This window comes from Ammospiza caudacuta, chromosome 29 (genome assembly GCF_027887145.1).
Source record: "Ammospiza caudacuta isolate bAmmCau1 chromosome 29, bAmmCau1.pri, whole genome shotgun sequence".
Classification (NCBI taxonomy): domain Eukaryota; kingdom Metazoa; phylum Chordata; class Aves; order Passeriformes; family Passerellidae; genus Ammospiza; species Ammospiza caudacuta.
The window spans coordinates 1624029-1638290 of NC_080621.1; the positions used below are offsets into that span (position 1 = coordinate 1624029).

Genomic DNA, 14262 nt, shown 5'->3' on the forward strand with positions numbered 1-14262 from the left:
TTTGGGGTGGTTTTTTGGGATTTTTGGGTTTTTTTGGGATATTTTTTGGTTGATTTTGGGGTGGTTTTTGGGGATTTTTGGTTTTTTTGGGGTGCTGCTGTGGGATTTGGGGTGATCCCCCTGGATTTGGGGTTTTTGGGATATTTTTGGTTGATTTTGGGATGGTTTTTTTGGGGATTTTAGGGTTTTTTTGGGATATTTTTGGTTGATTTTGGGGTGGTTTTTGGGGATTTTTGGGGTTTTTTGGGATATTTTTGGTTGATTTTGGGGTGGTTTTTTTGGGATTTTTGGGATTTTTTGGGATATTTTTGGTTGATTTTGGGGTGGTTTTTTTTGGATTTTTTTCAGATTTTTGGGGTGCTGCTGTGGGATTTGGGGTCACAAACCCCTCAAAGGGATTTTGGGGTGCCCCTGATGGATTTGGGGTTTTTTGGGATATTTTTTGGTTGATTTTGGGGTGGTTTTTTGGGATTTTTGGGGTTTTTTGGGATATTTTTGGTTGATTTTGGGATGGTTTTTTTGGGGATTTTTGGGATTTTTTGGGATATTTTTGGTTGATTTTGGGGTGTTTTTTTTTTGTTTTTTTGGGATTTTTGGGGTGCTGCTGTGGGATTTGGGGTCTCAAACCCCATAAAGGGATTTTGGGGTGCCCCTGATGGATTTGGGGGTTTTTGGGATATTTTTGGTTGATTTTGGGGTGGTTTTTTTGGGATTTTTGGGTTTTTTTGGGATATTTTTTGGTTGATTTTGGGGTGGTTTTTGGAGATTTTTGGTTTTTTTGGGGTGCTGCTGTGGGATTTGGGGTGATCCCCCTGGATTTGGGGTTTTTGGGATATTTTTGGTTGATTTTGGGATGGTTTTTTTGGGGATTTTAGGGTTTTTTTGGGATATTTTTGGTTGATTTTGGGGTGGTTTTTTTGGGATTTTTTGGGATATTTTTGGTTGATTTTGGGGTGGTTTTTGGGGATTTTTGGGGTTTTTTGGGATATTTTTGGTTGATTTTGGGGTGGTTTTTTTTGGATTTTTTTCAGATTTTTGGGGTGCTGCTGTGGGATTTGGGGTCTCAAACCCCTCAAAGGGATTTTGGGGTGCCCCTGATGGATTTGGGGTTTTTTGGGATATTTTTGGTTGATTTTGGGGTGGTTTTTTTGGGATTTTTGGGTTTTTTTGGGATATTTTTGGTTGATTTTGGGGTGGTTTTTTTGGGGTTTTTTGGGATATTTTTTGGTTGATTTTGGGGTGGTTTTTTTGGATTTTTGGGATTTTTTGGGATATTTTTGGTTGATTTTGGGGTGGTTTTTTTGGATTTTTGGGGTTTTTTGGGATATTTTTTGGTTGATTTTGGGGTGGTTTTTTTGGGATTTTTGGGGTTTTTTGGGATATTTTTGGTTGATTTTGGGATGGTTTTTTTGGGGATTTTTGGGATTTTTTGGGATATTTTTGGTTGATTTTGGGGTGTTTTTTTTTTGTTTTTTTGGGATTTTTGGGGTGCTGCTGTGGGATTTGGGGTCTCAAACCCCCTAAAGGGATTTTGGGGTGCCCCTGATGGATTTGGGGTTTTTTTGGGATATTTTTGGTTGATTTTGGGGTGGTTTTTTGGGATTTTTGGGGTTTTTGGGATATTTTTGGTTGATTTTGGGGTGGTTTTTTTGGGATTTTTTGGGATATTTTTGGTTGATTTTGGGGTGGTTTTTTTGGGGATTTTTGGGATTTTTTGGGATATTTTTTGGTTGATTTTGGGGTGGTTTTTTTTTTGGGGATTTTTGGGTTTTTTTGGGATATTTTTTGGTTGATTTTGGGGTGGTTTTTTGGGATTTTTGGGATTTTTGGGGTGCTGCTGTGGGATTTGGGGTCTCAAACCCCATAAAGGGATTTTGGGGTGCCCCTGATGGATTTGGGGGTTTTTGGGATATTTTTGGTTGATTTTGGGGTGGTTTTTTTGGGATTTTTGGGTTTTTTTGGGATATTTTTTGGTTGATTTTGGGGTGGTTTTTGGGGATTTTTGGTTTTTTTGGGGTGCTGCTGTGGGATTTGGGGTGATCCCCCTGGATTTGGGGTTTTTGGGATATTTTTTGGTTGATTTTGGGGTGGTTTTTTTGGGGATTTTTGGGATTTTTTGGGATATTTTTTGGTTGATTTTGGGGTGGTTTTTTGGGATTTTTGGGGTTTTTTGGGGTTCTGCTGTGGGATTTGGGGTCACAAACCCCCTAAAAGGATTTTGGGGTGTCCCTGATGGATTTGGGGTTTTTTGGGATATTTTTGGTTGATTTTGGGGTGGTTTTTTGGGATTTTTGGGGTTTTTTGGGATATTTTTGGTTGATTTTGGGTGTTTTTTTTGGGATTTTTTTCAGATTTTTGGGGTGCTGCTGTGGGATTTGGGGTCTCAAACCCCATAAAGGGATTTTGGGGTGCCCCTGATGGATTTGGGGGTTTTTGGGATATTTTTGGTTGATTTTGGGGTGGTTTTTTGGGATTTTTGGGTTTTTTTGGGATATTTTTGGTTGATTTTGGGGTGGTTTTTGGGGATTTTTGGGATTTTTTTGGGGTGCTGCTGTGGGATTTGGGGTGATCCCCCTGGATTTGGGTTTTTTGGGATATTTTTTGGTTGATTTTGGGGTGGTTTTTTTGGGGATTTTTGGTTTTTTTTGGGATATTTTTGGTTGATTTTGGGGTGGTTTTTTGGGATTTTTGGGGTTCTGCTGTGGGATTTGGGGTCACAAACCCCCTAAAAGGATTTTGGGGTGTCCCTGATGGATTTGGGTTTTTTTGGGATATTTTTGGTTGATTTTGGGGTGGTTTTTTTGGGGTTTTTTGGGATATTTTTGGTTGATTTTGGGGTGGTTTTTTGGGATTTTTGGGGTTTTTTGGGATATTTTTGGTTGATTTTGGGGTGGTTTTTGGGGATTTTTGGGGTTTTTTGGGATATTTTTGGTTGATTTTTGGGTGTTTTTTTTGGGATTTTTGGGGTTTTTTGGGGTTCTGCTGTGGGATTTGGGGTCACAAACCCCCTAAAAGGATTTTGGGGTGTCCGTGATGGATTTGGGGTTTTTTGGGATATTTTTGGTTGATTTTGGGGTGGTTTTTTTGGGATTTTTGGGGTTTTTTGGGATATTTTTTGGTTGATTTTGGGGTGGGTTTTTTGGGATTTTTGGGGTTTTTTGGGATTTTTGGGGTTTTTTGGGATATTTTTGGTTGATTTTGGGGTGGTTTTTTTGGATTTTTGGGATTTTTTGGGATATTTTTGGTTGATTTTGGGGTGTTTTTTTTGGGATTTTTGGGATTTTTTGGGATATTTTTGGTTGATTTTGGGGTGGTTTTTTTGGGATTTTTTGGGATATTTTTGGTTGATTTTGGGGTGGTTTTTTGGGATTTTTGGGTTTTTTTGGGATATTTTTTGGTTGATTTTGGGATGGTTTTTTTGGGGATTTTTGGTTTTTTTGGGATATTTTTGGTTGATTTTTGGGTGTTTTTTTTGGGATTTTTGGGGTTTTTTGGGGTGCTGCTGTGGGATTTGGGGTCTCAAACCCCATAAAGGGATTTTGGGGTGTCCCTGATGGATTTGGGGTTTTTTGGGATATTTTTGGTTGATTTTGGGGTGGTTTTTTTGGATTTTTGGGTTTTTTTGGGATATTTTTGGTTGATTTTGGGGTGGTTTTTTTGGGATTTTTTTGGGATTTTTGGGGTGCTGCTGTGGGATTTGGGGTCTCAAACCCCATAAAGGGATTTTGGGGTGCCCCCGATGGATTTGGGGTTTTTTGGGATATTTTTGGTTGATTTTGGGGTGGTTTTTTTGGGATTTTTGGGGGTTTTTTGGGGTGCTGCTGTGGGATTTGGGGTCTCAAACCCCTCAAAGGGATTTTGGGGTGCTTCTGATGGATTTTGGGTGTTTTTGGGGTGCCCAGGCCCCGTGTTCGTGGAGCTGCCCATCGATGTCCTTTATCCCTTCCACGTGGTCCAGAAGGAGCTCGGGGGCTCCAAAACCCCCCGGGGGCTGCGGGGGAAACTCGTCCAGTGGTGAGAAAAGAACCCCAAAAAACACCCCAAAACTGCCCCCATAGCACCCCGAAAATCCCCCAGATTCCCCCCAAAAATACCCCAAAATAACCCCCAAAATACCCCAAAACCCACCCCAAAAATACCCCAAAATAACCCCCAAAATACCCAAAACCCACCCCAAAAAATACCCAAAAATAACCCCAAAAATACCCCAAACCCATCCCAAAAATACCCCAAATTAACCCCCAAAATGCCCCAAAACCCACCCCAAAAATACCCCAAAATAACCCCAAAATACCCCAAACCCACCCAAAAAATACCCAAAAATAACCCCCAAAATACCCCAAAACCCACCCCAAAAAATACCCCAAAATAACCCCAAAATGCTCCAAAACCCACCCCAAAAAAAACCCCAAAATACCCCAAAACCCACCCCAAAAATACCCCAAATTAACCCCCAAAATAACCCCAAAATCCACGCCAAAAATACCCCAAAATAACCCCCAAAACCACCTGGAAAATACCCCCAAACCACCCAAAAAATCATCCCAAAATTGCTCCAAACGCACCCTGAAAACCCCCAAATGACCCCAAATCCCCCCGTCCAAAAAACCGCCCCAAAATAACCCAAAAACCATCCCAAAAAACTCCCAAAAACCCACCCCAAAATAAGCTGAAAAATACCCAAAGAAACCCCAAAATACCCCAAAATAACCCAAAAATCATCCCAAAAAACTCCCAAAATCCCACCCCAAAATAAGCCAAAAAATACCCCAAAAATACCCCAAAAATACCCCAAAATAACCCAAAAACCATCCCAAAAAACTCCCAAAAACCCACCCCAAAATAAGCCGAAAAATACCCAAAGAAACCCCAAAAATACCCCAAAATAACCCAAAAATCCTCCCAAAAAACTCCCAAAAACCCACCCCAAAATAAGCTGAAAAATACCCCAAAGAAACCCCAAAATACCCCAAAATAACCCAAAAATCATCCCAAAAAACTCCCAAAAACCCACCCCAAAATAAGCCGAACAATACCCCAACGAAACCCCAAAAATACCCCAAAATAACCCAAAAATCCTCCCAAAAAACTCCCAAAATCCCACCCCAAAATAAGCCAAAAAATACCCCAAAAATACCCCAAAAATACCCCAAAATAACCCAAAAACCATCCCAAAAAACTCCCAAAAACCCACCCCAAAATAAGCCAAAAAATACCCCAAAAATACCCCAAAATACCCCAAAGTAACCCAAAAATCATCCCAAAAAACTCCCAAAATCCCACCCCAAAATAAGCCAAAAAATACCCCAAAAATACCCCAAAAATACCCCAAAATAACCCAAAAACCATCCCAAAAAACTCCCAAAAACCCACCCCAAAATAAGCCGAACAATACCCCAAAGAAACCCCAAAAATACCCCAAAATAACCCAAAAATCCTCCCAAAAAACTCCCAAAAACCCACCCCAAAATAAGCCAAAAAATACCCCAAAAATACCCCAAAAATACCCCAAAATAACCCAAAAACCATCCCAAAAAACTCCCAAAAACCCACCCCAAAATAAGCCGAAAAATACCCCAAAGAAACCCCAAAAATACCCCAAAATAACCCAAAAACCATCCCAAAAAACTCCCAAAAACCCACCCCAAAATAAGCTGAAAAATACCCCAAAGAAACCCCAAAATACCCCAAAATAACCCAAAAATCATCCCAAAAAACTCCCAAAAACCCACCCCAAAATAAGCCAAAAAATACCCCAAAAATACCCCAAAAATACCCCAAAATAACCCAAAAACCATCCCAAAAAACTCCCAAAAACCCACCCCAAAATAAGCCGAACAATACCCCAAAGAAACCCCAAAAATACCCCAAAATAACCCAAAAATCCTCCCAAAAAACTCCCAAAATCCCACCCCAAAATAAGCCAAAAAATACCCCAAAAATACCCCAAAATACCCCAAAGTAACCCAAAAATCCTCCCAAAAAACTCCCAAAAACCCACCCCAAAATAAGCTGAAAAATACCCCAAAGAAACCCCAAAAATACCCCAAAATAACCCCAAAATCCTCCCAAAAAACTCCCTAAAACCCACCCCAAAATAAGCTGAAAAATACCCAAAGAACACCCCAAAAATACCCCAAAATAACCCGAAATCCCTCCCAGAAATACCCCAAAAATCATCCAGAAAATGCCCCAAAACAGCCCCAAAACCACCCCAAAATAACCCAAATCCTTCCCAGAAATACCCCAAAAATACCCAAAAATAACCCCAAAACCACCTGAAAAATACCCCGAAAACCACCCCAAAAATACCCCAATACCCACCCTAAAAAACCACCAAAAATATCCCAAAATTACCCCCAAAACAACCCCAAAAACACCCCAGAAACCACCCCAAAATAACCCCAAAAATGCCCCAACAAACCCCAAATCCCTCCCAGAAATACCCAAAAAATCACCCCAAAACCACCCTAAAAAAAAACCAAAAACCACCCCAAAAATACCCCCAAACAACCCCAAAATAACCCTAAAAACAACCTGAAAAATACCCCAAAACTGCCCCAAAAATACCCCAAAAATCATCCCAGAAATGCCCCAAAACCACCCTGAAAGCCCCCAAATAACCCCAAATCCCCCCCAAAAAACCACCCCAAAATAAAGCAAAAATGCCCCAAACTTCCCCAAAATAGCCCCAAAACCCACCCCAAAATAACCTGAAAGAAAATCCCCAAAATAGCCAAAAAATACCCCAAAACCACCCCAAAACAACCCCAAAAAATCCCAAAATAACCCCAAAATAACCCCAAATCCTTCCCAAAACTACCCCAAAAACCAACCCACAAATACCCCAAAACCACCCCAAAATGACCCAAATAAAATCCCCAAAAAGGCCCAAAAATCACCCCAAAATACCCCAACACCACCGGAAAATAACTCCAGATCCGCCCCAAAACCACCCTAAAATAACCCGAAAAAAAATCCCCCAAAATAGCCAAAAAATACCCCAAAACCACCCCAAAAAATCCCCAAATAACCCCAAAATAACCCCAAATCCCCCCCAAAACCACCCCAAAATAACCTGGAAAAAAATCCCCAAAATAGCCAAAAATCACCCCAAAACCACCCCAAAACAACCCCAAAAAATCCCAAAATAACCCCAAAATAACCCCAAATCCTTCCCAAAACTACCCCAAAAACCAACCCACAAATACCCCAAAACCACCCCAATAATACCCCCAAAACCACCCCAAAATAACCCAAATAAAATCCCCAAAAAGGCCCAAAAATCACCCCAAAATACCCCAAAACCACCGGAAAATAACTCCAGATCCGCCCCAAAACCACCCCAAAATAACCCGAAAAAAAATCCCCAAAATAGCCAAAAAATACCCCAAAACCACCCCAAAAAATCCCCAAATAACCCCAAAATAACCCCAAATCCACCCCAAAATAACCCGAAAAAAAATCCCCAAAATAGCCAAAAATCACCCCAAAACCACCCCAAAACAACCCCAAAAAATCCCAAAATAACCCCAAAATAACCCCAAATCCTTCCCAAAACTACCCCAAAAACCAACCCACAAATACCCCAAAACCACCCCAATAATACCCCCAAAACCACCCCAAAATAACCCAAATAAAATCCCCAAAAAGGCCCAAAAATCACCCCAAAATACCCCAAAACCACCGGAAAATAACTCCAGATCCGCCCCAAAACCACCCCAAAATAACCCGAAAAAAAATCCCCAAAATAGCCAAAAAATACCCCAAAACCACCCCAAAAAATCCCCAAATAACCCCAAAATAACCCCAAATCCACCCCAAAATAACCCGAAAAAAAATCCCCAAAATAGCCAAAAATGACCCCAAAACCACCCCAAAACAACCCCAAAAAATCCCAAAATAACCCCAAAATAACCCCAAATCCTTCCCAAAACTACCCCAAAAACCAACCCACAAATACCCCCAAAACCACCCCAAAATAACCCCAAAAAAAATCCCCAAAAAAGCCAAAAAATACCCCAAACCCACCCCAAAATTGCCCCAAAAATACCCCAAAAACCACCCCAGAAATGCCCCAAATCCAACCCGAACCCCACCCCAAAATAACCCAAAAATCCCCAAACATTCCCCAAACCCCACCCCAAAATAAGCCAAAAAATCCCCCAAAACCCCACAAAAACCCCAAAAATCGAACCAAAAAACCCCCAAAAATCCCCAAACCCCAAAAAACCCCCAAAAATCAAACAAAAACCCCCAAAATTCTCCCAGAACCCCAAAAAAACCCCAAAAATCAAACAGAAGAAACCCCATAAAACACCCAAACCCCATCAAAACCCCACAAAAACCCTATGAAAACCCATAAAATCCCACAAAACCCCAAAACCCCATAAAAAGCACAAAAAACCCCGATAAAAACCCCAAAAATGAAACAAAAAAAATCCCCAAAACCTGACAAAAACCCCAAGAACTGAACCAAAAAAAAACCCCAAAAACCCCCCAAAACCCCAAAAAACCCCCCCAAAACCCCATTGAAACCCCATAAAAACCCCAAAAATGAAACAAAAAAAAAAATCCCCAAAACCTGACAAAAACCCCAAGAATTGAACCAAAAAAAACCCCCCCAAACCCTATTGAAACCCCATAAAAACCCCAAAAATGAAACAAAAAAAACCCCAAACTGCATAAAATATCCCAAAACCCCATAAAACCCCAAATCCCAAAAAACCCCATAAAAACCCCAAAATCCACAAATCCCATAAAAACCCATAAAAACCCCATAAAAACCGCACTAAAACCACTCAAAAATTCCTTAAAAACCTCACAGAAACCCCGTAAAAACCCCAAAAATCAAAGCCAAAAAAACCCAAAAAATCCCCAAACCCCATAAAAACCCCAAAACCCCCAAATCCCATAAAAACCCCATAAAAACCCCAAATTCCAGGTACCTGTGGAATTACCTGTGTGAACCCCAAACCCCAAAAACCCCAAACCCATAAAAACCCAAAAAAACCCCATAAAAACCCCACAAAAACCCCTTAAAACCTCACAGAAACCCCATAAAAAACCCAAAAATCAAACCCAAAAAACCCCAAAATGCCACCTAAAAACCCCAAACCCCATAAAAACCCAAATCCCACAAAAACCCCATAAAAACCCCACAAAAACCTCACAAAAACCCCTCAAAAAACCCCTGAAACCCTCACAGAAACCCCATAAAAACCCCCAAAATTAAACCTGAAAAACCCCAAAATGCCACAAAAAAACCCCAAAAAATCCCCAAACCCCATAAAAACCCCAAAAATCCCCAAACCCCATAAAAACCCCCAAAACCCCCAAACCCCATAAAAACCCCATAAAACCCCAAATTCAAGGTACCTGTGGAATTACCTGTGCGAACCCCAAACCCCATAAACCCCAAATCCCACAAAAACCCCATAAAAACCCCATAAAAACCCCATAAAAACCCCATAAAAACCCCTCATAAAACCCCCAAAAACCTCACAGAAACCCCATAAAAACCCCAAAAATCAAACCCAAAAAACCCCAAAATGCCACCTAAAAACCCCAAACACCATAAAAACCCCAAACCCCACAAAAACACCACAAAAACCCCATCATAAACCCCACAAAAACCCCACATAAAACCTCAAAAACCTCCCAAAAACCCCACAAAAACCCCTCATAAAACCCCTTAAAACCTCACAGAAACCCCATAAAACCCCAAAAATCAAACCCAAAAATCCCCAAAAAATCCCCAAACCCCATAAAAACCCCAAAACCCCCAAATCCCATAAAAACCCCATAAAACCCCAATTTCAGGTACCTGTGGAATTACCTGTGCGAACCCCAAACCCCAAAAACCCCAAACCCATAAAAACCCAAAAAAACCCCATAAAAACCCCACAAAAACCCCTCAGAAACCCCTGAAAACCCTCACAGAAACCCCATAAAAACCCAAAAATCAAACCCAAAAAACCCCAAAATGCCACCTAAAAACCCCAAACCCCATAAAACCCCAAATCCCACAAAAACCCCACAAAAACCCCACAAAAACCTCACAAAAACCCCTCAAAAAACCCCTGAAAACCTCACAGAAACCCCATAAAAACCCCCAAAATTAAACCTAAAAAAACCCAAAATGCCACAAAAAAAACCTCAAAAAATCCCCAAACCCCATAAAAACCCCAAAACCCCCAAATCCCATAAAAACCCCATAAACCCCCAATTTCAGGTACCTGTGGAATTACCTGTGCGATCTCTTTGCGGGGGCCTGGGAGCCGCGGGAGCTGCACCCGCTGGGGCTGAGCATCCCCAGGGCGACGCCGCAGCAGGTGAGGCTCAAAAACCCCAAAAATCACCCCCAAAATCGCCCCAAAATATCCCAAAAATCGCCCCAAAATATCCCAAACATCACCCCAAAATCACCCCAAAATATCCCCAAAATCGCCCCAAAATATCCCAAAAATCACCCCAAATATCGCCCCAAAATCACCCCAAAATATCCCAAAAATCGCCCCAAAATCACCCCAAAATATCCCAAAATATCCCAAAAATCACCCCAAAAATCAACCCAAAATATCCCAAACAGCACCCCCAAAATCACCCCAAAATCGCCCCAAAATATCCCAAAAATCACCCCAAAATATCCCGAAAATCAGCCCAAAATATCCCAAAAATCACCCCAAAAATCACCCCAAAATATCCCAAAAATCACCCCAAAAATTGCCCCAAAACATCCCAAAAATCACCCCAAAATCACCCCAAAATATCCCAAAAATCACACCAAAATTGCCCCAAAATATCCCAAAAATCACCCCCAAAATCACGCCAAAATATCCCAAAAATTGCCCCAAAAATCACCCCAAAAATCACCCCAAAATATCCCAAAAATCACCCAAAAAATTGCCCCAAAATATCCCAAAAATCACCCCAAAATATCCCAAACAGCACCCCAAAAATCACCCCAAAATATCCCAAAAATCACCCCAAAATCACCCCAAAATATCCAAAAAATCACCCCCAAAATCGCCCCAAAATATCCCAAAAATCACCCCAATATATCCCAAAAATCACCCCAAAATCACCCCAAAATATCCCAAAAATCATCCCAAAAATCACCCCAAAATATCCCAAAAAACACCCCAAAAATCACCCCAAAAATCACCCCAAAATATCCCAAAAATCACCCCAAAAATCACTCCAAAAATCACCCCAAAATATCCCAAAAATCACCCCAAAATCACCCCAAAATATCCCAAAAATCACCCCAAAAATCGCCCCAAAAATCACCCCAAAATATCCCAAAAATCACCCCAAAAATCACTCCAAAAATCACCCCAAAATATCCCAAAAATCACCCCAAAATCACCCCAAAATATCCAAAAAATCACCCCAAAAATCACCCCAAAATCATCCCAAAAATCACCCCAAAATATCCAAAAAATCACCCCAAAAATCACCCCAAAAATCACCCCAAAATATCCCAAAAATCACCCCAAAATCACCCCAAAATATCCAAAAAATCACCCCCAAAATCGCCCCAAAATATCCCAAAAATCACCCCAATATATCCCAAAAATCACCCCAAAATCACCCCAAAATATCCCAAAAATCACCCCAAAAATCGCCCCAAAAATCACCCCAAAATATCCCAAAAATCACCCCAAAAATCACTCCAAAAATCACCCCAAAATATCCCAAAAATCACCCCAAAATATCCCAAAAATCACCCCAAAATCACCCCAAAATATCCAAAAAATCACCCCAAAAATCACCCCAAAATCATCCCAAAAATCACCCCAAAATATCCCAAAATTCGCCCCAAAGTCACCCCAAAATATCCCAAAAATCACCCCCAAAATCACCCCAAAAATCAGCTCAAAAATCACCCCAAAATATCCCAAAAATCACCCCAAAAATTCTCCAAAAACCCCAAAATGGGGAAAAAACCCCCAAAATTTGGTCAATCCCCACTCTGTTTAAATTAATCCCGGGTTAATCTGTGTCAATCCCGGGTTAATCCCAGTTGTGTTTGGGTCAATCCCGGGTTAATCCCGGGTTAATCCCCACTCTATTGAAGTTAATCCCGGGTTAATCCCGGGTTAATCCCGGGTTATCTCTGTTAACCCAGGTCCAGCAGGTGGCAGAGCTCCTGAGCCGGGCTCTGTTGGGGTTAATCCCGGTTAATCCCGGGTTAATCCCGGGTTAATCCCGGGTTAATCCCGGTTCAATGCAGGTCCAGCAGGTGGCAGAGCTCCTGAGCCGGGCTCTGTTGGGGTTAATCCCGGTTTATCCCGGTTAATCCCGGGTTAATCCCGGGTTAATCCCGGTTCAATGCAGGTCCAGCAGGTGGCAGAGCTCCTGAGCCGGGCTCTGTTGGGGTTAATCCCGGGTTAATCCCGGTTAATCCCGGTTTATCCCGGGTTAATCCCGGGTTAATCCCGGTTCAATGCAGGTCCAGCAGGTGGCAGAGCTCCTGAGCCGGGCTCTGTTGGGGTTAATCCCGGGTTAATCCCGGTTTATCCCGGTTTATCCCGGGTTAATCCCGGTTCAATGCAGGTCCAGCAGGTGGCAGAGCTCCTGAGCCGGGCTCTGTTGGGGTTAATCCCGGGTTAATCCCGGTTAATCCCGGTTTATCCCGGGTTAATCCCGGGTTAATCCCGGTTCAATGCAGGTCCAGCAGGTGGCAGAGCTCCTGAGCCGGGCTCTGTTGGGGTTAATCCCGGGTTAATCCCGGTTTATCCCGGTTTATCCCGGGTTAATCCCGGTTCAATGCAGGTCCAGCAGGTGGCAGAGCTCCTGAGCCGGGCTCTGTTGGGGTTAATCCCGGTTAATCCCGGGTTTATCCCGGGTTAATCCCGGGTTAATCCCGGTTCAATGCAGGTCCAGCAGGTGGCAGAGCTCCTGAGCCGGGCTCTGTTGGGGTTAATCCCGGTTAATCCCGGTTTATCCCGGGTTAATCCCGGGTTAATCCCGGTTCAATGCAGGTCCAGCAGGTGGCAGAGCTCCTGAGCCGGGCTCTGTTGGGGTTAATCCCGGTTAATCCCGGTTTATCCCGGGTTTATCCCGGGTTAATCCCGGTTCAATGCAGGTCCAGCAGGTGGCAGAGCTCCTGAGCCGGGCTCTGTTGGGGTTAATCCCGGTTAATCCCGGTTTATCCCGGTTTATCCCGGGTTAATCCCGGTTCAATGCAGGTCCAGCAGGTGGCAGAGCTCCTGAGCCGGGCTCTGTTGGGGTTAATCCCGGTTAATCCCGGGTTAATCCCGGGTTAATCCCGGTTCAATGCAGGTCCAGCAGGTGGCAGAGCTCCTGAGCCGGGCTCTGTTGGGGTTAATCCCGGTTAATCCCGGTTTATCCCGGGTTAATCCCGGGTTAATCCCGGTTCAATGCAGGTCCAGCAGGTGGCAGAGCTCCTGAGCCGGGCTCTGTTGGGGTCAATCCCGGGTTAATCCCGGTTAATCCCGGGTTTATCCCGGGTTAATCCCGGGTTAATCCCGGTTCAATGCAGGTCCAGCAGGTGGCAGAGCTCCTGAGCCGGGCTCTGTTGGGGTTAATCCCGGTTAATCCTGGGTTTATCCCGGGTTAATCCCGGGTTAATCCCGGTTCAATGCAGGTCCAGCAGGTGGCAGAGCTCCTGAGCCGGGCTCTGTTGGGGTTAATCCCGGTTAATCCCGGTTAATCCCGGGTTAATCCCGGGTTAATCCCGGTTCAATGCAGGTCCAGCAGGTGGCAGAGCTCCTGAGCCGGGCTCTGTTGGGGTTAATCCCGGTTAATCCCGGTTAATCCCGGGTTAATCCCGGGTTAATCCTGGTTCAATGCAGGTCCAGCAGGTGGCAGAGCTCCTGAGCCGGGCTCTGTTGGGGTTAATCCCGGTTAATCCCGGTTTATCCCGGGTTTATCCCGGGTTAATCCCGGTTCAATGCAGGTCCAGCAGGTGGCAGAGCTCCTGAGCCGGGCTCTGTTGGGGTTAATCCCGGTTAATCCCGGTTTATCCCGGTTTATCCCGGGTTTATCCCGGGTTAATCCCGGTTCAATGCAGGTCCAGCAGGTGGCAGAGCTCCTGAGCCGGGCTCTGTTGGGGTTAATCCCGGTTAATCCCGGTTTATCCCGGGTTAATCCCGGTTCAATGCAGGTCCAGCAGGTGGCAGAGCTCCTGAGCCGGGCTCTGTTGGGGTTAATCCCGGTTAATCCCGGGTTAATCCCGGGTTAATCCCGGGTTAATCCCGGGTTAATCCCGGGTTAATCCCGGTTCAATGCAGG

The 14262-nt window shown here is 43.5% G+C and overlaps 1 protein-coding gene across 1 annotated transcript in view; it reads left to right on the forward strand.

Annotated features, from left to right (window-relative positions):
• ILVBL (ilvB acetolactate synthase like) overlaps positions 1 to 14262 on the forward strand; it is a 61594-nt gene that overhangs the window by 26329 nt on the left and 21003 nt on the right. The window contains exons 6-7 of the mRNA XM_058821442.1: positions 3903 to 4014; positions 10235 to 10334. Coding sequence (XP_058677425.1) covers positions 3903 to 4014; positions 10235 to 10334 — 212 coding nt within the window. The remainder of the gene's footprint in view (positions 1 to 3902; positions 4015 to 10234; positions 10335 to 14262) is intronic.